The following is a 20,485-nucleotide window of genomic DNA, read 5'->3' as shown; positions in this document are numbered from 1 at the left end:
CACTCACTGGATTTTGATTTAGTTTCTGTTTACCATTAGAATAGGATTACTCCCAATGGGTCCTGTTGGGAAAGTATTATCTGCTCTCTCTATATGCAAATATGTATTTTGCTTTGGGATATGGATGAATACCAATCAATATTTTTGCAATTGTAGAGAGATTGCTGTAGAAGGCAACGTAAGAGCAGAATGCTTTGCAGTAATGAATGTTAATCTCTACTAGTTTGTTTCTGAAGAGAATGTACAGAATACTGTAGAACCTAGTAAGGCTTATTTTCAAGGAGACCAGGCTTAAATAATCTCTTCCCCTGCTGAAGAGTTGCAACCCAGAAATTATAAGAAATTCAACCTTATTTTTTTATGGAAGGATTGTAAATCAGCAGTACACAAGGCAAAGATCTTCTCTGAATGCTTGTGTAGGAAAAATGAAAAATCTTAGTTACAGCTTTTTCAAAGCTTGCTTTCAAGACTTCTGCTGCTGTACCTGCCTTATTGGTTTGAAATCCTCTCTGAAGCCAAATCTGCAAAACTGAAGCAAAGAGGAGATGATACCTCCACTAAATCTGGAGAGTAGAGGAATATGAAGAGGGGAGTCTGTTCCTTCTTGGATGATGTCATCTCCCTAAGATCTTCTGGGGAGTAATGTTTGTTGTGGTGCATTCTCTGACCTGTTTCAGTGATGGTTACACAAGTGGGTTCTCACAGCTAATGCTGCTTAGGTTGAGAGTATGACAGATGACACTACATGAACCAAAGCTACCTAGAGTTAACTCAGTGCTCATCTTTATGGCTGAAAACACAAATAAAGTAGTCTTCGGCATTGACAGCTGTTGCACTGAATGATTAACTCTAGTTAGGGAAAAAAATAATGCTGTTCTCTGACCCATTGAAATATCAAACATCCCTATATTGGATCTTGGAGGACAGTACTTATATTTTACACTAGAATCAAACAGCACAATTGTACTTTTTCCAAGGGTGTCTCGTTCTGGTTTGTGCCGGATTTCATTTCACTTCTAGCACCAAAACAAATCCTTAAATTCTGTGGAGCTAACTCTTGGTGTCTGAACTGCATATGTAATTTCAGTTTGGTATCTAAGCCACAGCTGTAGTCACCTATTTTTTCACTCATATGAAATATTTTAATGCCTAAATGGAGATTAAAATCTTCAATTTAAGCAGTCTTAAACATGACAGGTCTTGTTTTAAGACCTGTCATAGCAATAGTTAGATACAAAATATCAGTGTTAACCCTACTCATCCAGTTTAAGTTTAGTTTTTAGATTCAAAGCTCTTTGTGGCTCTGGGCAGCTTGATCTGTGTTGGCTCTGCAGTTGTGACAGAGGTTGGCTGAGATAATCTCCAAGGTCCACTTCAATCTGATTTATTAATTAGACTGTTGTTTGTGAGATGAGAGCCCTTGTAATCTTCTGGTTTTATGTTTATGAAGGAATTTTGCTTAGCTTTGGGTCCAGCCTGCCTGTTCCAGGATGTTTATATGTGTTACAGGCTGATCTTGTCCTGTAGTATGGTGTGTATGGGAATCTCCTTCCTTGCTTGTTCTTTCTAAGATTTAACACCTGAAATGGGTTCCATTCAGGAGCTGTAAGGAGCTGTAAACTAAATCAGACCAATTTGAGATAAATACTGCATGTCTGACTGTGTTTGTATCTGAGGGGCCTTAGTGACTGTGTTGTATTTTAGTGAGGTTAAGCTCTTAGCAGAGAGTTGTCTTTCACCTGTGTCAGTAACACACCTGGTTATTATCATTAACTTTTATAACAAGCAGGAGCATGGAAAATCAGCACATGGTTAGATTTCTTCTTCCTGGGTCAAACCTCTGGATTTGCACGTACCAAAATGCTTGTAACACTTCCTTTACTTTTAATATTCACAGCAATTGGAAGAAAAAAGTGAGGATGAGGAGGATAAGGAGTGCTTGAAGCAAGCAATAACTGCCCTGCTAAATCTTCAAAGCAGTATGGAAAGGATATGCTCCAAAAGCCTTGCAAAACGAAGGCTTAGGTAAACGTTTCCGGTTTTTCTGCTCTCTGCTCTTAATGCTTTGCTATAAATCCAGGGCTCCTGGTTTCCTCTTTTAGTAAACAATGAACAAAATAGTTTGTGACAAGCCTGCTTTTTCAGAGGAAGTGACATCAAAGCCAAGATAATTTGTTATTGTTTTAAAACAGTTCTAATTTCTATGTGTCCTTGCAAACTGGTAGTTGAGACGTTCTGAGAATCCACTGGTAAGTAGAAAGTTAGAGTGTTGGGTTAATTGTGCTCAGGTAATAAATATCCACCTAAAACTACACCACAAGTACCTTTCTGTGTGGTTAGAAGAGAATGTTCTTGATTTTGAAACTACTCTTAAAATTGTTTCCATATGTTCTTTGCCAGACAAGTTTTATCAAGGGTGATCTTTAGGCTTGAACATGAATGGTTTTAATAGCTTATTTTTTTTTGACTGTGCTTGTTTGAAATTAATGCCATCTAAAATTGCTCTGTTGGTCTTGAAGTCAGTGGCTTGTTGGGCTAGGAAGCACTACCAGCTTGCCTGCTTCTGGTTGCTTGTGTTTAGGCAAAGCATCTATTTATGAAAATAAGTAGGAAATTTATCAGATATGATACTTTGGTCAAGCCTTTGCAATGGTGCTGATACTGCATGATGAAATTGTATTCTCAGTGGAATCCTCACTTCTCAGAAGGATGATCTGGTGTTTTTGTGTTAGTAGTGGTTGTGTTCTTTTAAATACATGTGTACTAATAGGCTACCTTTCTCCCATCCTCCACCGAAGTGAATCCGCATGCCGGTTCTATACTCAGCAGATGAAGGGGAAGCAGCTAGCAATTAAGAAAATGAATGAAATCCAGAAAAATATTGATGGTTGGGAGGGTAAAGACATTGGACAGTGCTGTAACGAGTTCATCATGGAAGGAACACTCACACGTGTAGGAGCAAAGCACGAGAGACACATATTCCTGTTTGATGGCTTGATGATTTGCTGTAAGTCAAATCATGGCCAGCCAAGACTTCCTGGTGCTAGCAATGCAGAATATCGACTCAAGGAGAAATTCTTCATGCGAAAGGTACAAATAAATGATAAAGATGACACTAATGAGTATAGACATGCTTTTGAAATCATCTTAAAAGATGAGAACAGTGTTATTTTTGCTGCTAAATCAGCTGAAGAGAAAAACAACTGGATGGCAGCATTGATATCTTTGCAATATAGAAGCACGCTGGAAAGGATGTTGGATGTAACAATGTTGCAGGAAGAAAAAGAGGAGCAGATGAGATTTCCAAATCCTGAGCTTTATAGATTTGCAGAACCTGACTCTGAAGAGAATATTGTGTTTGAAGAAAACATGCAGCCCAAATCTGGAATCCCCATCATCAAAGCAGGAACTGTTGTGAAGCTCATCGAGAGGCTGACTTACCACATGTATGCAGGTGAGGCACTTGGTTTGTGCAGCCAAAACTCATGCTTCTCTTCCTGTGTTAAATACATGCAGCAAAATACATAAAGTGAGTAAAAAGTGAATATGTTTACCAGTTCACATGGAATTTTACATGTGCTTAAGATTGTTCTCATGCAAGGGATGGGGGTGGGGGACTGCAGCAATTGAGCTCTAGACAATACTTTTTCCTTTGTGCCCCAAGCTACATGAACTGCCTTCCCTCCAGACTTCTAAAGCTGGGTGACACAGGAAGGGCCAGCATTGTGGGACAGAATTATGGGCCCAGTGTTTTCAGTTCAGGGCTGTACTCTGTCAGCTGTTACCTGTGTCCATGCTGGCATGCCATGTAAAGACCATTACCAACTTATAGATGCAGTCACTTGCATACTTTGGCCTGAGAACTTTGCTTTAATCAGAACTCCAGGGAGGATTTGATTTAAGGACTTTAGACTTAGGGTTTCTGTTTGTGTTGAAGACAAATTAAAGACATTTATGTGACTATTCAGGCTGACCTCAGTGTGTGGGGTTCTTCTAGATAGCAGCCGAGGATTTTCATAAGCTGTGCTGCAAAGCATGGGCTTGTGTTTGGATTTCTTTTTTCTCTGATTCTGTCTGTATGTCAGTTATTCTGAAACTTCATGCATCTTGGTATTAGTGCTTTTCATATTCAACAATTTATTTTTTATTCTTCCTTTTTACACTCTTAATTGTTGTAGATTGTTCTTCTTCAGCTCAGTCCTAGATACCCTGCATAGATCAGGAATATTTGAAAGAAATGAGAAGTAAGCAGAATATAATTTCTGTAGTTTACTACTCTGTTTACTTTTAAAAATACTTACATTTATATCTCTTTGCTCCATTACTATTCTTACTCTTCTTTTAATTGCCTTGAATTTTCCTAACATTTACCAGAAAGCCAAATGCAATATTGTGCTGGCAGTTTTTACTTGAGCAATTTTGTATGTGTCTTCATTTTCTTGTACTTTATAAACTTCTAGTTCTTGGCTTTGAATTTTATAGGTATGATTTATGACATAATTTTATGGTCTAGAAAGTTAAAATCAAACAACTCAGCCTTAGAGAAAGGAAGACACTTTTCTATTATTATTTATAAATCTAGTATTATCTTTGCTAAAGAATTAGCAAAAACTATTGTATGAGGAAACTGAGAGCGTGGTTGCTGAGAAATGGCCTGAAAGACTTTGACCAAAAGGATAAAAGTAATTCTTGTAATGTATTTAGCCAGTCTTTGTAGCCTTAAAATCTCAGTGGACATCTTAATGGTGCTACATTGTGCATAATTTCTCAACACTCTTATCTTCTATACCTTCTGTTTTATAATTGGTTATCTGTAAGGAAAAGCATCATTGTTCTCAGCATTCTGAGCAGTCTTTTCCAGGGCAGCAAAGAAGTAAGAGATAGAGTGACTCAACCAAAAATGCTCTGTTGTACAGGAAACTTGGTCCATTTGTGATGTAAATCATTCAGGGTTTTGCTGCATCTTGTGAGTAGGGCAGCAACTCTCCAGAGTATCAGGTTAGCTCTTTCACACGTGTCAACTGAGTTCAAGGCTTCTCCTCTGCTTGGAGACCTGGCAAGATGAGTGCTCTGGTGACATGTAATCACACAGCTGCAGACTGTAGAAACGCTTTTCTTGCCCCACTCAGGATGGTGCATGTGTGATGATTATCTTAAAAGTCTTTATTGGCTTTATATTCAGATGCCAGAACAGCAAATGTTTACCTTTCTGAGGCAATTTTTCTGAAATTCATTGTGACTGCTTATGGCAGCCCTTGATCTGACATCTAAAGACAGTATAAAGTGGTGACTTTTCTCTAGGTTTTTATCTTTGTAGGTCAAGTGGTGTGAGAAATAATTACAGATACACTTGCAAAGGTCATATGAATTTGTTGCAGTTTAGTCAGTTACTGTAGTCAAGTGAGGTCTCAATTTTTTTGTCATGTGAAGATCCACACAGTCCACCTCATTTGTAGATAAGGGTGTTGGACCTTTTATTTGTCATCTCTCACCCCCTTGACAAGTGGCAAATTACTTTATCAGCCAGAATTTCTTTACTGTGCAATAGGGACTGCTCTAAGGAAACAATTCTGCCAGGGTGGGAGGCATCCAGCCACTGCAACAGCTCAGACAGGGAGACAGCCCTGATGGCCACCTGGTCACAAGGTGTGGCAGACTGTCCAGATTATCCTATGGTGGAGTAGCAAAACAGGGAGAAATCTCCTCTGCAAAAACAGCTTTACATGTATTTTTACATGGAAATTTTTAATATTCTATTCTAAATAATATTTGCATATTCTGGTGGGTTTTCCTTGTTTTAATGTGTTTCTGCATTCATTCTCTCCCCTTGCCTGATTCTTGTTTTTAAAAGCAGCTGGGTTAGGTGATACCAACAATTCAAAGTCATGGCATTTTTTTTATCTATAGGGCAGCACTCTTCTATTTTTAAAGCTTTGATATGTTAAGAGTGCTTGTGCGTCATCATAGTGTCCGTTTCCTTTCTTAAGGAATTCAAGGGTGATTATTTATAAATCCTCATAGAACAGTTATTGTTCTTTTTTAGCTTTCAAATTGGCTGCATTGAAGAGAGAATTATCACATGAGCAGACATCCTGGCTAACTGGTGGTGTCTGTATTTTTTTAACACTTACTCATATATTGTACACTATTTTGAGTCACAGTCGTTGCTAGTATGATAACAAAGTTAGATTTGATTTTTCTGATCTACTTCGTTTGAAATTCAATATCTATTGTGGATTTATATGTTGAGCCTGCCTGTTAATAAGTATAGCTATGACTCAGAGCTTGCAGTGACCTTAAAATGTTAATTGCTATGGAAGATCTTTTTCTCAAATAGACAAAAAATCTCTTGTTTAGGTAGATGCTGTGTACAGTTTGCAAGCTGTGAAGGCATGAGTTGCTGTGCTTCTTTAGCACAGCAGAATTTGTGTATTTTCATGATGAAGATGATGTGAAAGGTATGACCTTCTTGTGAAAAAGTATTGGAGTTCTGCCTTTGAAAATAATTTTGTACTGTAGAGTTTCAAGAACTGGTGGGAGAGGGATTGTGATTATAAAAATGGAGTAATAAAGGACATGTGAGAAGCAGAGTAGCCAATTGTTTAAGAAATCAGAATTACCATGCAACAAAATTGCAAGGAAATGCTGTGTTACATGGCACAGTTAAGGTGTGCAGCACATCACTGTGCAGTAAACTGTTGCTCAAATGAAAAACTCAGTGGGATCTGAGAAGATAGAACGTTCATTCAGATGGACAAGATGCTGGTAAAGAGTAAAGGAGGATTTTAAAGCAGCTCTTAAAAATCCATATTCCAGGAAACAAATCCAGCAGAGCATTAGGTCAAATAATGCAGCCTTTTAATCCTACATAATACAGCCTACAGGAATTCTTGCTTCAAGTCCTGCGAGCTCCCCTTCAGCCACTCTGTACTAGGACAATTCCCAGCTGGGGTTTGGTTTTCAAGTCTGGATATGGATTTAATGTGCAAATCTGTTGCAATCTGCTTGTGAAATTCTGTTCAGTGATAACAGTGTTAACCTTGTTTCTAGTCAGCTCTGTCCAGTGCCAATGAGCTGTCACTGCATTCCTCACATTTGAAAACAAATGGGTTTGCTTTTGTAATTATGAGAGACACTTAGGTTTCTTTTTCTAATACTTGATTATTTTTAAGGCACATTTTCATATTTTAAATGAATTGATATGTAAGTAGTCAATTTAAATTAAATCAGTTGATTTTTCTTGAAGTGAAATTAATATAACCTCTAACATAGCTGTCAGATGAAAAAATATCTAGGCTGCCTCAACCATAACTGGTTATCAGTTGTGCCTGTTTAGGGGAAATATTCTGCCCTGGAAGAGGCCATTTCTACCCAGTACAAAGTTACTTGATATGTTTTTTGAGTTCTCATATCCCAGTCACTGTCAAAACTAAAGTTGTTTACTCATAAATAAAATAATCTATTCTTTAAAATTAAAGTAATTGGAAAAGAATCCTGTCTTTTAACAATTGAAGGGGTGGGAAAATGTCGTTGTTCTGAAATTTCAACAGAATGAAAATTGTTTTTAAGTTAATTGCTTTGTATTGCTGTTTTAGGAGTTTTTGAATTGTTACCAAAGCCATTTCAGTTTACATCAGCTTCTCTGTAAATTGATGGGGTGACATCCTTAATTTTAATGGATAATTGAAGTTATTGTAAAGGAAAAAAAAATCAGGTAATTGCTGACATAAGTGTAAAATTATTCTTTGTCTTAGATCCCAACTTTGTTCGGACTTTTCTCACAACATATAGATCCTTCTGTAGACCTCAAGAGTTGCTGAGTTTGCTAATAGAAAGGTATGCCACTGTTGAAAATACTGTTCTTATGAAGTGCATTCTTTTTCCTTTTTACTTGGAGTGTGTAAGATTCTGGCTTTCCAGTTGGTTTTGAGTCACTTCAGACACCTTTTAAAAAGTTGTCCAATACGAGGATTGCCAGTAAAATGTACAAGTTTATATCCAGAAGCTTGTGCCCTGGGCAGGTGTAACAGAGGCCTAGTGCTTACACCCACCTTCTGTGCCAGATTTGAAATTCCAGAGCCTGAGCCAACGGAAGCCGACCGTATTGCCATGGAGAACGGAGACCAGCCACTCAGTGCCGAGCTGAAAAGATTCAGGAAAGAGTACATTCAGCCTGTGCAGCTCCGGTGAGTGCTCACCCCTGTGAGCCTCCTGAGCTCCTGAAGGGCCACCCTTTGGCTGCACTGGCTCTTGGTGCTGCCAGGGGCCTTTCTTGCAGCTGCTTTGGTGGGAAGGTGGACTGAGCTGTGGAGTGTTTGTTTATTCTTTGCTTTTGCAGAGTGTTAAATGTGTGTCGACACTGGGTAGAGCACCATTTCTATGACTTTGAAAGAGATGCTGACCTTCTGAAACGTTTGGAGGAGTTCATTGGAACAGTAAGAGGTATTTACAGTTTCTTGAGAGCTGACATTTATCCTAAAGCATCCCTTTTCCAAGGTATGGAATGTGATCAATTTTGTTTCAGGGACAACAGAGATGGACTGCTTATTAAATACTTCATAAAGGGCATGAAATAAACTTTCATTAAGTCACACTTACTATTACTCAAAATACTATTAAATATTTTGACACTATTATTCAAAATAACAATTGTTACTTACATAAATCATGAATTTTGTTGTAAGAACCAAGTAATGATCGGGACAGAAATAATTGCTTTGATTGTAATTTAAACTTTACACAGGGGTAATTTTTGTAAAAGTTGGATGGTGGAAACTCTTTGAAACAAGAGTTTCAAACTGTTACAACTGTAGGACACCTTGCTGTTGGATTGAACAGATTTCTCCTGTTTCCTTTTAAATAAAACCAACAGAGACACCAGGCCAATTTGTAGGAAAAGACTGTTGGAGAAGTGCTTAGTGGTTATTTAGCCATTAAAAAGAGGGGAGAATGAGGCAGTTAATTCAGAGGGTGTTACTCGTAAATTTTCGATGGTCTGGTGTATGAAATTCTTGTGGTGCAGAGCTAAGAAGGCATTTGGCCTTTCAGTTTTATTCTCAGCTTTGATGGTAAATACAGTACAGGAAGAAGCTTCTCCCTGTTTGTTATTTTGACTTTCTAGGTTATTTGAGGTAATCACATACTCTTGCCCAAACTATTAAAGTTTATGATGTATGCAGAAGTGCATTTTGGACAAAACAAGGTTGTTCCCAAAAACTCACTGTAAACTCAGAGAAGAAAGAAAAGCACTGAAATCAGAGGAGTCTAATTTGGGTGTTCTGATTTGGGCTTGGGCAAAGTCGTGCTCAGCATTGGCTGTTGAGGAATTCTTTTGTCTTGAACACTTTACTCTGTGTGAGAATGCTAATCCTAAAGAATACATGATTGCATTAATTTAGTAGGTTTTGGGGTTAAATACAAAGATTCCTGAGTTATACTGATGTCTTAAGAAAAACAGTGTTAACTGTTTTTGATGATGATTTTCTCTGTGTGCCAGGCAAAGCAATGAAGAAGTGGGTTGAATCCATCACAAAGATAATCAACAGGAAAAAGCAGGCACAAGCCATTGGGCCAAGCCACAATATCACTTTTGAGAGCCCCCCTCCAGCAATTGAATGGCACATAAGCAAACCAGGCCACACAGAGACTTTTGACTTGCTCACTTTACATCCCATAGAAATCGCTCGGCAGCTCACTCTACTGGAGTCAGATTTTTACAGGTAATTTCCCTCCACTGAGAAACACATGGCACAAATCAAAGTACTCTCTGTGCCTGAAATTGTTTCTGGGGGCTTCTGATGTGAAGCCCTACAGAAATCAAGGGTGGTGTGTATTAATTTCCATTTTTGCAAAGGAAGTTCTCTTAAATACAATATTTTTTTATCTTCCCCAAGTTAATATGCAAGTGTGTGTGGCTGTTCCATACTGTTAATTGTCTTGTGTTCCAACTTCTCTTGATATTTTCTGAGAAGATCAACCTTGGAGAAATATGAACAATTATTAAATCAGTTTTCTTCACATCCTGGTTTGTGTAGCAGCTTAAGGGCTGTGTCAGATCTCATCAGCTGTCTGTAAGAAATTATTCAGGCATTGGAAGCTCACATTTTGTTACAGTGATTGAGATGGAGATTTCATTCCTCTTTTAGATGAACAGAGATGGTTAAGAGTCATGTAGATTAAGAAATATATGCAGTCTGAAAAAGCAGCAGAGAAATAATAGTAATTTAGTCATGAGAGCAGCTGAACATTGTATAAAGCATACCTTAAGAATTTATTTCTAAATATGAATTCCAAATACAATGAAAATCAAGATGGTTTGGAAAAATATTACCTTCCTTCCTGCTTTTAGTTACACTTTTTGATAAAGCATCTGCTTTTCCAGAGCTGTGCAGCCATCAGAACTAGTTGGAAGTGTGTGGACAAAGGAAGATAAAGAAATTAATTCTCCCAACCTTCTCAAAATGATAAGGCATACAACTAATCTAACTCTGTGGTTTGAAAAGTAAGTGGTTCTCCTGAATCTGCACCTACTCCATTTACAGTCCATTCACAAGTATACTGTAAAAACTATGTTCTAGGAAATTCCTGTTTTGGTGTTTAGATGCTAAACTGGTCCCTGTGAGAATTTTAACATAATGGTCTCAACCTTTTTATTCTTAGAATATTTTCAAATCTCTAAGACATTTTCTGAACTCTTGAGTAATTTGATAAAATTGTATTTGTTTGTGTTACAACTAAATATTTGACTTTGGAAACCTCATCAGTGCTTTAATACAAACCCAAATGTTCTTGTGTATTTAGATGCATTGTAGAAACAGAAAAACCTAGAGAGAGTAATTGTAGTGAGCCGGATAATTGAGATCCTGCAAGTTTTTCAAGAGCTGAACAACTTTAATGGTGTCCTTGAGATTGTCAGTGCTATGAACTCTGCAGCAGTTTATAGGTTGGATCACACATTTGAGGTACAGTGAAATGTTTTCTACTTTTGCTATGGCAGTGTCATGCAGGGTACCTTGGCTGCACTGAAATCCTATCTTGTTAGTAGGCAGGTGCTTCCAAGGAGCAAGGAAAGTAAATCCCCCAGGAAATCAATCAACCAAGAGGGAGGGTTTTCTCCTTGGTTTCAGAAGCAAGAAATCCATCCTTACTTAAGAAAGGCATCTCAGGATGGTGGGGCACTGTCCTCTTGGTCCCTGGTTCAAGTACCAGTGGGGGACCATGACTCTCAGTATTGTTGCTGGCCATGCCTTTATCTTCTCTGTCCAAAATATCTTCTTGATCTCTCTTTTAAGCAAATTCCAAGTCGCCAGAAGAAGATCTTAGAAGAAGCTTATGAGCTGAGTGAGGACCATTATAAGAAATACTTGGCAAAACTCAGGTCCATTAATCCTCCTTGTGTGCCTTTTTTGGTGAGTACCTTTGGTTTGGATGAGCTGTGTCCCACATTAACATTTGGAAAGTATTGAGCTAAGGTACTAAACAGTATGAACAATAGAGAGAAAAGTCAATTTTAACAGGACAGTGGGTTGGAATTTCAGATGCCCAGGCACAAATACGTGAAAAAAACCCTAAAGTGGCTATTCAGGAAAGATGTTATTTGCAGTAAAAATAACTGTATCTGCAATATCCTATTTCCATATTTGCTGATTTTTAATTTGAATGGATTTTTGAACGGTTACAACCAGAAATACTCTTAATAGAAGGTGGTCACTTTAGAAATATTATTGCCATTGACTGGAAGAGGAAGAAAGGAAGAAAGATCCTTTTTCTCATCAAAGGTTCCAAGTAATACAGCTAGAGCCTCATTTCTATTAAAAAGTCTCATTTCTGTAGAAACAGAGTTGGGAAAGCAAGCATCCTGTTTATCATCAGATGTAACAGTTCTTTGAAGTAGATTGCTGAAATTTAGTAAATTGTGATGTTAAGCACCTGTCATTCCTGTTGTGAAGCAATCCACTTAAATGTTTGCTGCAGATCAGTTCAAGTCTGGACAGTACACTTGTCCAACATAGGCTTCAAGCCAAAACTGAAAGAAAATAGTGTTGATGGCTTTTTTGGCCTTTTACAGATTGGGGAAAGATATACTCCAGAGCTCTTCAAAGAAAGATAAGATCAACTAAGAAATCTTCTGTCCTGCTTCAGAGATGAGTAGAGGTTTGCAGGATCACATGTGAACAGCTTCAGTTACTTCTGTCAAGTCATAATGACAATTCCAGACACATGATCTATGGAGTGGAGAGCACTTTTTGCTTCCTAATCTCCAAATTATTTGATGCAATTATGAAGCCAGGATAAAACCTGAAAACAGTTTTTGGAATTTAGCTGGGGTGTCTAATGGAGAAGTTAAGATTAGGCACTCCTGTTCAGTGTCCTCTTTTAGTGTTCAGTTGTGTGAGTTTCCTAAACCATAGAAACATGCACAGGCTTTGGGACTTTGATGCATAAAGGCATCTTTCTGGAAAAGGCATGTTAAAATATTTAAATTGTTGCCCTTATTGGAAGGTGAGGTGCAATTCTCTTATTGTCCCTAACAGAGGAGTTTTCTAAATAATTTCAGTGCACAAATTAAATCCTTTAAGAATTCCTTGTATTCCAGTTGTGATTTCCTTGTTGTTTTGTGCTCTGTGTTGAAAACCTCTTCTGTGTGCCGTTTAGGGATTTACTTAACCAACATTTTGAAAACAGAAGAAGGCAATCCTGAATTTCTCAAGCGACATGGGAAAGACCTTATAAACTTCAGCAAGAGAAGGAAGGTAGCTGAGATAACAGGGGAGATCCAGCAGTACCAGAACCAGCCATATTGTTTAAGAGTGGAATTTGACATCAGAGTAAGTGGCATGATTTCCTTATGTGGTGGTTCTGTCAGCTGGCAGATCATGAGGACAGACTGAATCAGAGATGAGCAGAAGACCTGACATAAAACCTTTTGGGTCTCACTGTAAGAAAGGGCAGAAAGTTCAATGCTTGCAGTTTCTTGGGATTGTTTTGGTTTTTTCTCAGCTGTTGGGACATTGGTAGATGTTATTGATCAGTGTTAGACAGGAACTGAAACTGGCAGATTCTCATTGTCCTTCATTCACAATTGCAGTTATTTGTCCAGTGAGCCAAGCTGTCTTTTCCTCCTCTGTAACACTGCCTTTATATTCCATGTGTACCTGATAGCACTGTGTTCGCATCGTGTGTTGATGGTGGTGATACTCATATCTTTCTTTCTCCTGGTGTTTGTTTTCCTTGGTTTAAGATGTTGTCTAAGCAGTGTCCTCTCTGGTTGCTTTCCTTTCTTCCTTTTTTCTTACAATCTTTTGAGCCATGTACTTTCAGAGAGTCATAGAACAGGTTACCTTAAGAGCTTCTGCAAGGTTTTTTATAATTTGTTCTCCTCAGGCTTTGACATGCATTGTGGAGCAGTCTTCTCTGCATCAGTGTAAGGATGGATTGTTTGCAGATTCTTCTGAAAGTGTTTGAGCAAACCTGATCTGATTTTGCCCTGCAGAAAGCATTTAGGCTACTTACACAGCTGGTTTTCAGGCCAAGCATAGCAGAAAAGACCTGGCAACAAACAGATTTAATAGCTTAAGTCTGTTATGTCTGTCTCCAGCATTTTCTCTCTTCTCCTGAACAGTTGGGATCATTTGTGCTGTAGAAACAAGCAGCATTAAGAAGCATCTTAGCTGACAAGTTGTCTGCCTTCTTTTATTGCAGAGATTTTTTGAAAACCTGAATCCAATGGGAAACAGCGTGGAGACAGAATTTACAGATTATCTGTTCAACAAATCACTGGAGATAGAGCCACGGAATGTCAAGCCTCCTCCAAGATTTGTTAGTATTAGATTTTTGTATTTATTTTTCTAGAAGTGCTTACATTTGTCTTTCTTAGATGGCAGAAGTAATTTCAGATCTCTGACTTCATAACTACAAAGCAAGTTTTAAGTGATCCCACGGCCTTTTGATTGGGGTTGATATTTGCTGTCGTTTCAGCCCAAGAAGTACAGCTACCCTCTCAAGTCCCCGGGAGTTCGTCCCTCCAACCCCAGGCCAGGCACCATGAGGCATCCCACACCCCTGCAGCAGGAGCCCAGGAAGATCAGCTACAGCCGCATCCCGGAGAGCGAGACGGAGGCCACGGCCTCGGCGCCCAACTCGCCGCGCACGCCGCTGACACCGCCGCCCGCCTCCGCCACCTCCAGCACCACCGACGCCTGCAGCGTCTTCGACTCGGACCCCTCCAGCCCCTTCCACACGAGTGAGTGCTCACAGGCAGCACAGGACACAGTTTGTGCTGGTGGGCAGAGAGTCAGGTGGAGCCTGATGTAAAAATCATTGCTTTTGTCTCCTGGCAGTATCAAAAACTTTTGGTATTTCTTACTCTCTTTTTCTTTAACAAGTTTTATTGTGAAGGAGAAGCCAAACAGAGTTAGGTGTGTTACATAGGGCTGTTACAAGTCAAACTGAAGGCAGAGGTAATCTCTAGGCCCATATATGTCCCAAACTAACTTGTGGGATTTGCTGACATATGTGTATGTGTGAATGTGTTTGGTAACTGCCTGATGGTGAACAGTGAGAATAAAAAATGAATCATTTGTGGGTTGCTTATTCTGCTGCCTACAATTCAGAACTGATTTCAGTGTGCATGAATGGTTTTCCTGCAGAAATTAAAATCGGTATTTGCTTGCTTTAAATCCATCAGGACCTATCCACATGTCTTTTTCACCTGTCTTTCCCAACATACAAGGAAGCTCATATTTTATACTGTGCCCTCAGTATTTAATAATGGATATAGACTCCTTTCATGTATGAGGGTTTTCAGAGGTTACTCCTGTTTCAGCTGGTTGCCACAAGGACGTGAAATTATTTCCTAAAGGCAGTAGTTCCTTAGCAGAGCAGTGCCATTGCTGAGTATCCAAACCAGCTCTTTGGAAACCTCTGGAGAAGAAAGGATTTCTTTGTTGTTGGGTCCATCAACTGCAGGTTCAGGATATTGTTTTAGTGCTGTTGTGACATGAGATCAGGCCTATGGTGTGGTTTTGGTCTCAAGGAATTACTTAAGAGAGTTCAAGAGCTGATGGCCACAGAGGTTGTTGCAGCTCAGAAAAGCAGTTATCTGGCAGCTGCAAGTTAGAGGCTTGTTTCATTGTCTTTATTTACCACTTCCTTGATTCATGATACTTTTTATGAGCAATTCCTTTATTATTTATGGCACCTCTATTGGCAGCAATATTGAGCCAAAGGTTCATCATTATCAATGTTTTTTTTTTTAATGTCCCTTAGGATCTGCTTCTGTCTCATCCATAAACTTTGCCAAAACTTCAGATGATGCGCCTGTCCCTCCTCCTGTTCCTCCACGAAGAAGACCAGAATCTGCCCCAGCTGAATCCTCCCCATCAAAAGTAAGTAAGCAGAAAAAAAGTAATTTGTTTTTCTGGGAGAAGAGGGGCAGATATGATAGAAAAGTAACTCTTAAAGGCAGTGCAATTTTTTTTTAAGAACTGTATGTGAAAGAGTAAGCAGCCATGTATTTCAAGCCTTCACAGCTCTGCCTTGCTATGTCTTGATCTCAAACAAATGGAAAGAAATTGGACCTAAATTTAGGGTTAGAAATGTCTCAGCTACTGATGTGCTCAGGCCCCTGCATTGTCTGTGAGAACTTGAGGCTTCAGGCAGATATTTCCTTCTGGGGTTGATAGTCTCAGACTATCATTTTAGGATATGAAATAAGAGTAAGAACTGATGACAGTAATGGTGGGAAGTGCTGTACACACTCAGGTCCTCTGGAAAGTTCACCAGAATATTTGACCCTGATGCTGTGGTGCTCAAGTGCTTGATTTCCCCTCTTGCTTACATCCTGTCTGCCTGCCTGCTTAAAGCCATTGCTACATTTTCCTTTTTCATTTGCCTGGCAATGGGATCTGATCCAGCCTTTGTTGCAGACAGTGGTCAAATTTCACCTGATTTCAGTGGAAGCTCAGTTGTGACTTCAGATTTGAAAATCCCACTCAAAATTACTTCAGAGCAGATATGTCTTTGAAGAGAGCTTATAAGTGGCTCTTTAACAGTTATTTTCAGACTACAGGCAACTGTTTTGTCAGCAGAATTCAACATGTCACCAAAATGTATCTGAAATCCTACCAAATGTATTTGAAGACATTGTGTACGTGGTAGGGTGTCAGAGATCAATTTTCCTTGACTATGGTCTGCAGCTTGGGAACTGTTTACTTCCATAATTTCTGACTACTTAATGTCCATCTTCTGAGCATAATTTATTTTTTTCCCAGCATCATCAGCCTCTCATTTTTCCTCATTTTCTTGAAGAAGTATCTGGTGTGTTACCCACGCCAAGTGGTTGTTACTGGGGAGGTGGTGGAAGATATCCAAACCTTCCCAGCAGGCAGACCTGTAACTAGTGTGGAAATTGTTGCTGTGACCATTCTTTGGGCCTTGCCCTTGTCCCTCTCTGTGCATCTTCATTCCTTCCATCCTTGGCTGTTCACTCATGTGTTGCTGCACCCTGCTAAGAGCAATCTGCAGTGCAGGAGGGGGGCTTCTGTTTCACAGCAGGGTGCTGTGCTTTGCTGACACTCTGGAATCGTACTGACTGAAATGTTTTGATGTACCTCAATTACTATCTGCACACCTTGACACCCACCAGCAATCCCTCCTAGGCAGCCAACCTCTAAAGTGTATTCTCCAAGGTACTCGGTGCTGATCGGACCTGCAAATCTCTGACGCCTGTGTTAGCACTGCAAACCCTCCGAGTTACCGCCACGGGAGCCTGTCGAACTCCAGATGTTTTCTCTAGCTCACCACTACACCTCCAGCCTCCACCCCTGGGGAGAAAAAGTGAACTTGGTAACACCTTTTTCCCACAGCCCCTCTCCGTTCACGCCCCCTCCCCCCCAGACACCTTCTCCACATGTAGCACGGAGGCACCTGCCCTCGCCGCCCTTTGATACCGCAGGATGTGGACCTCCCTTCTGTGCTGGACCACCCGTTCCTCCACGCAAAGCACTTCTCAACATATCCCCAAAGCTCCTCCTCCAAAAACTTACAAAAGGGAGCACACACGCACCCGTCGATGCATCGGGATGGGCCGCCCTTGCTGGAGAACGCCCCCATCCTCCTGAACTGTCCCTCGCGCTGGGAGTCGCATTTTCCTGGTGCTATGTCTGTTGCTGGCAATGGATGCACTGAACCTGGTGGTGTCAAGGAGCTGGGATGTGTATGCCAAACACTAAGAACTCTCCAACAGGTTGGAATCGTAGTGTACAGAAATGGAATCGCAGAGACAGACTTTCTAGTGGAAAACCCGGTTAACTTGCTATTCTTGTTTTAGTATGCAGGACACTGTTCTAAAAGTAATTGGACAGCTGATTGTACCAGGAAACAGTCTGGAGAGACTTCTTTGGCCAATGAGCAGAGACTGTGTTGGTGTAATGATCAATCATGTCCAGTACAGGAAGGAAAAACAGTCTTGTATCCATCAGTTCCATACAGTGGCACAGTTTTCGGAATGAAAACATTATGCACTTTTTTAAAATCTCAAACAGGGAACTTTATATCCTCCTTAATTTTCCTTTGCTTTACTTACTCCCTGCTTTAAAATACCTTCCTAAAATTATGAGAAGGACTGTGAGGAAGATCTGTGGTACCTAACCGAGCTAGAATTAAGGCAAAGCACTGTATTGCGGTCCTGTTTACAAGTTGTTACAATGAGTGGTAGGGGGTACCTAGGCTTCACCAAAGAGGTACTTTATTATTATTTTCTGAAATACTGTGGTGCCAGTTCAAAAATAAATTTTTGCCAGGAAGCATAATGTCTAATTATTGCTTTCTTTAGATAGAGCTGATGAAAGTCTTACATGATTGAGGTGACAGCGAATTTTTTTTTAAAAGCAGCACTATCATCTGAAGCAAATATACTACATTTAGAAGACTGTTAATCTCTGCTAGGTTATGTCATGTTCTTTTTAAGGTTTACTGATAATCATTTCATGGCTAGTAGCTATTCTTTTTCAGTCATGCCGTGAAAACAGTCACTTGTCAACTTCCATAGCTATTGTCATGTTTTACTAACAATAGATTAATCAGCATACATAGGATTGCCTTGCAGTTGCATAAATCGTGTGTATATAGTGAATGTTGCATAAATATACTTGCAGATTGTTTTTAATTTAATTGAAATAAAGATAAAGATATGTTTGGCTGACATATGTTAAATTATTACATGGACAAATGTTCAACTTAGTTTTTCAGTTAAGCACTGAGGGGGATAAAAGCCCATCTTGTGGTACATATTTTTCCTAGTTCAGTGTATGTCTTTTAGTAATAAGAAACTAAAGAGGTGTTTTTGGCATGTTACAAAATAATAATTCAGCAATATTTGAGAGTCTGGGTCACTCCCAAAATGCATTATTATACCTTATGAAATGTTTCCCACGCCCTGTATGACACATATCAGAAAAAAATCAAATTTAGTGGCTTTCTGTGACCTAAATACACATGACAAAACAGGTAAGTTGTAAGTATTCTGACATGGTTTATCCATAAATCTGCATGCTGCTCTTTGACTCCAGACCAGACTGGGACAGTAATGGATGACAGCTGTTGAAGAAAAGGACTCTGTAATGTCTTCTGCAGTAGGTATGTGAACCATAAAGTGTCTCATCTTCAGTCCATATGGCTAATGGGGCTAGTAAAATTCCCTCACATTTCCTTTTTGGAAGAAGAACACATCTCAGGATCTTGGAAAGTTGTGTCTCTTAAAGATGGTATCCGTTGATTGATGGCAGAAATTACCTTTTTTAATGCTTTTAGCAATGCCATTGGTCAGGGTCCTTTGGTCCTTCAGTGTGGTCGTTACATTTGGAAAGCATTTCATCAACAGGAATAGCACTTTTCACCACAATCAGATTGTGAAATTGTCAGTTGTATTCCGTCTTAAATGTCTTTAACAATGTTGTTTTGAAACATTTTTTCTGGCAGAAGATAAACAAAGTGAATATGTCAAAACTTTGGCTTCAGAGGACAATGCTATGTGGGAGCTTTATAAAAACTCAAGCCACAGGAGGTATAGTTTAGGTTATGGGTTCTTTGGATAAAAGCACTATGATGAACATACTGTTGGCAGTGTTACCTAAATTATTATCTCCTCAGTGGGTTACCAGGAAAACTCCATAAATTGAGGCTTTCTGATGTGTATTTGTGCTTCAGCACACTTATCTGTGCTGTGGTGCAGCTGAGGCAGTGCAAGCCACCCAGTGATCAGGTTGCTCAGTCAGGAGAGACCTCACATGGCTCCTTCTAATCAGCAGATCTCCTGAATGTCAGTAGGTTTCTGCTTTCCTTTGTGAAAAGGGGAATACTGTTCCCTGATTGTGGTTGAGGATAAAAGTGCTTTCCTGGTGAGATACTTGGACAATAGGTGACAACAGTCACCATGCAAGAACCTAAAGTAAACATTCTTTGGAGCCCAGGGGTCAGTGACAGTGCACAAATCATGCTGTTGACTCAGCTGCAAACACAAAGGACAGGGTCAGAATCAAACCTGTAGCATTTAGGAGTTGAATACAACTACTAAGCCACTGGTTTGTGTCATGGCAGCTCTGTGTTAATAACTTCTGATCTGGAATGGCTTCTTTGGATCATATTTGCATTAGTGACAAAATTTTTCACATAGAAAACTAAATAATTTTAATGATGGTCTCTGTCTCCTTGGTAAAATGAGCTTGATTTGGCCTGTGTGTGACCTGGACAATGAAATGTGCTCGTGTGGAGGCTTGGAGAGTTGCTGCATTACTGTAGAGAGCTGATATATGGCTAAAAGTCAGCCAAAATCACTGCAAACTCTGCAGGCAGGGTTCTGTAGCAGAACTTCATAGGTTTATAAGAAAGAGATGGGGACAACCTTTTTGGCAGGGCCTCTTGCAATAGGACAGAGAGTAATGGCTTTAAACTAAAGGAGGGTAGATTTAAACCAAGTATAAGGAAGAAATGTTTTACAATGGGTGTCTGGAACCCCTGGAACAGGTAGCCCAGAGGTGGAAGATGACCCATCCCTGGCAGCATTCAAGGTCAGGAGGGAAGAGTTCTGGGTGAAGATGTCCCTGCTCATGGCAGGGGGTTGGACTAGATCTAGATGGCCTTTAAAGGTTCATTTACAACCCAGACTGTTCCATGATTCTGTGGTGGTTTTGCAGGTACTGAGCATTTGCTTCTGTTCAGCTGGTGTGTGGAAATTCATTGTGCTGCCTGGTGACCTCCATGGTGACACTTTATTGTCCTGGCATTCAGCAGCCCCTGCAACAAACTTGTCTGCTAATGGAGAATGTTGTCTTCTTTCAGGGTAGATAACATTGAAACACTGGAGTGCTCCATCCTCATTTCCAGTGTGGGCTAATCCTCTGCTCTAATGTGCCTCTTTTAAATCAGGGAGGGAGAGATCTCTCTCAGGAAGAGCATGCTAATTAATACACTGGCTTTAGATCCTTCA

At 39.7% G+C, this 20,485-nt stretch overlaps 1 protein-coding gene across 1 annotated transcript in view; it reads left to right on the top strand.

Moving 5' to 3' along the window:
* Positions 1-18,202, top strand: part of SOS1 (SOS Ras/Rac guanine nucleotide exchange factor 1) — a 43,230-nt gene extending 25,028 nt beyond the window's left edge. The window contains 23 exon segments of the mRNA XM_079298842.1: positions 1,898-2,025; positions 2,799-3,454; positions 7,755-7,836; positions 8,064-8,186; positions 8,339-8,442; positions 9,497-9,719; positions 10,382-10,501; positions 10,801-10,819; positions 10,821-10,961; positions 11,292-11,412; positions 12,655-12,827; positions 13,702-13,818; positions 13,978-14,242; positions 15,268-15,405; positions 16,634-16,696; positions 16,699-16,741; positions 16,743-16,768; positions 16,771-16,861; positions 16,863-16,938; positions 16,940-16,970; positions 16,973-16,993; positions 16,996-17,054; positions 17,057-18,202. Of these exon segments, the coding sequence (XP_079154968.1) occupies positions 1,898-2,025; positions 2,799-3,454; positions 7,755-7,836; positions 8,064-8,186; positions 8,339-8,442; positions 9,497-9,719; positions 10,382-10,501; positions 10,801-10,819; positions 10,821-10,961; positions 11,292-11,412; positions 12,655-12,827; positions 13,702-13,818; positions 13,978-14,242; positions 15,268-15,405; positions 16,634-16,696; positions 16,699-16,741; positions 16,743-16,768; positions 16,771-16,861; positions 16,863-16,938; positions 16,940-16,970; positions 16,973-16,993; positions 16,996-17,054; positions 17,057-17,329 (3,093 nt within the window). The 3' untranslated portion in view covers positions 17,330-18,202.
* The last annotated feature ends 2,283 nt before the right edge of the window (positions 18,203-20,485 follow it).

The sequence above is a fragment of the Erithacus rubecula genome (genome assembly GCF_903797595.1).
Source record: "Erithacus rubecula genome assembly, chromosome: 2".
Taxonomy (NCBI): domain Eukaryota; kingdom Metazoa; phylum Chordata; class Aves; order Passeriformes; family Muscicapidae; genus Erithacus; species Erithacus rubecula.
This window is presented reverse-complemented; position numbering and strand designations above follow the sequence as displayed.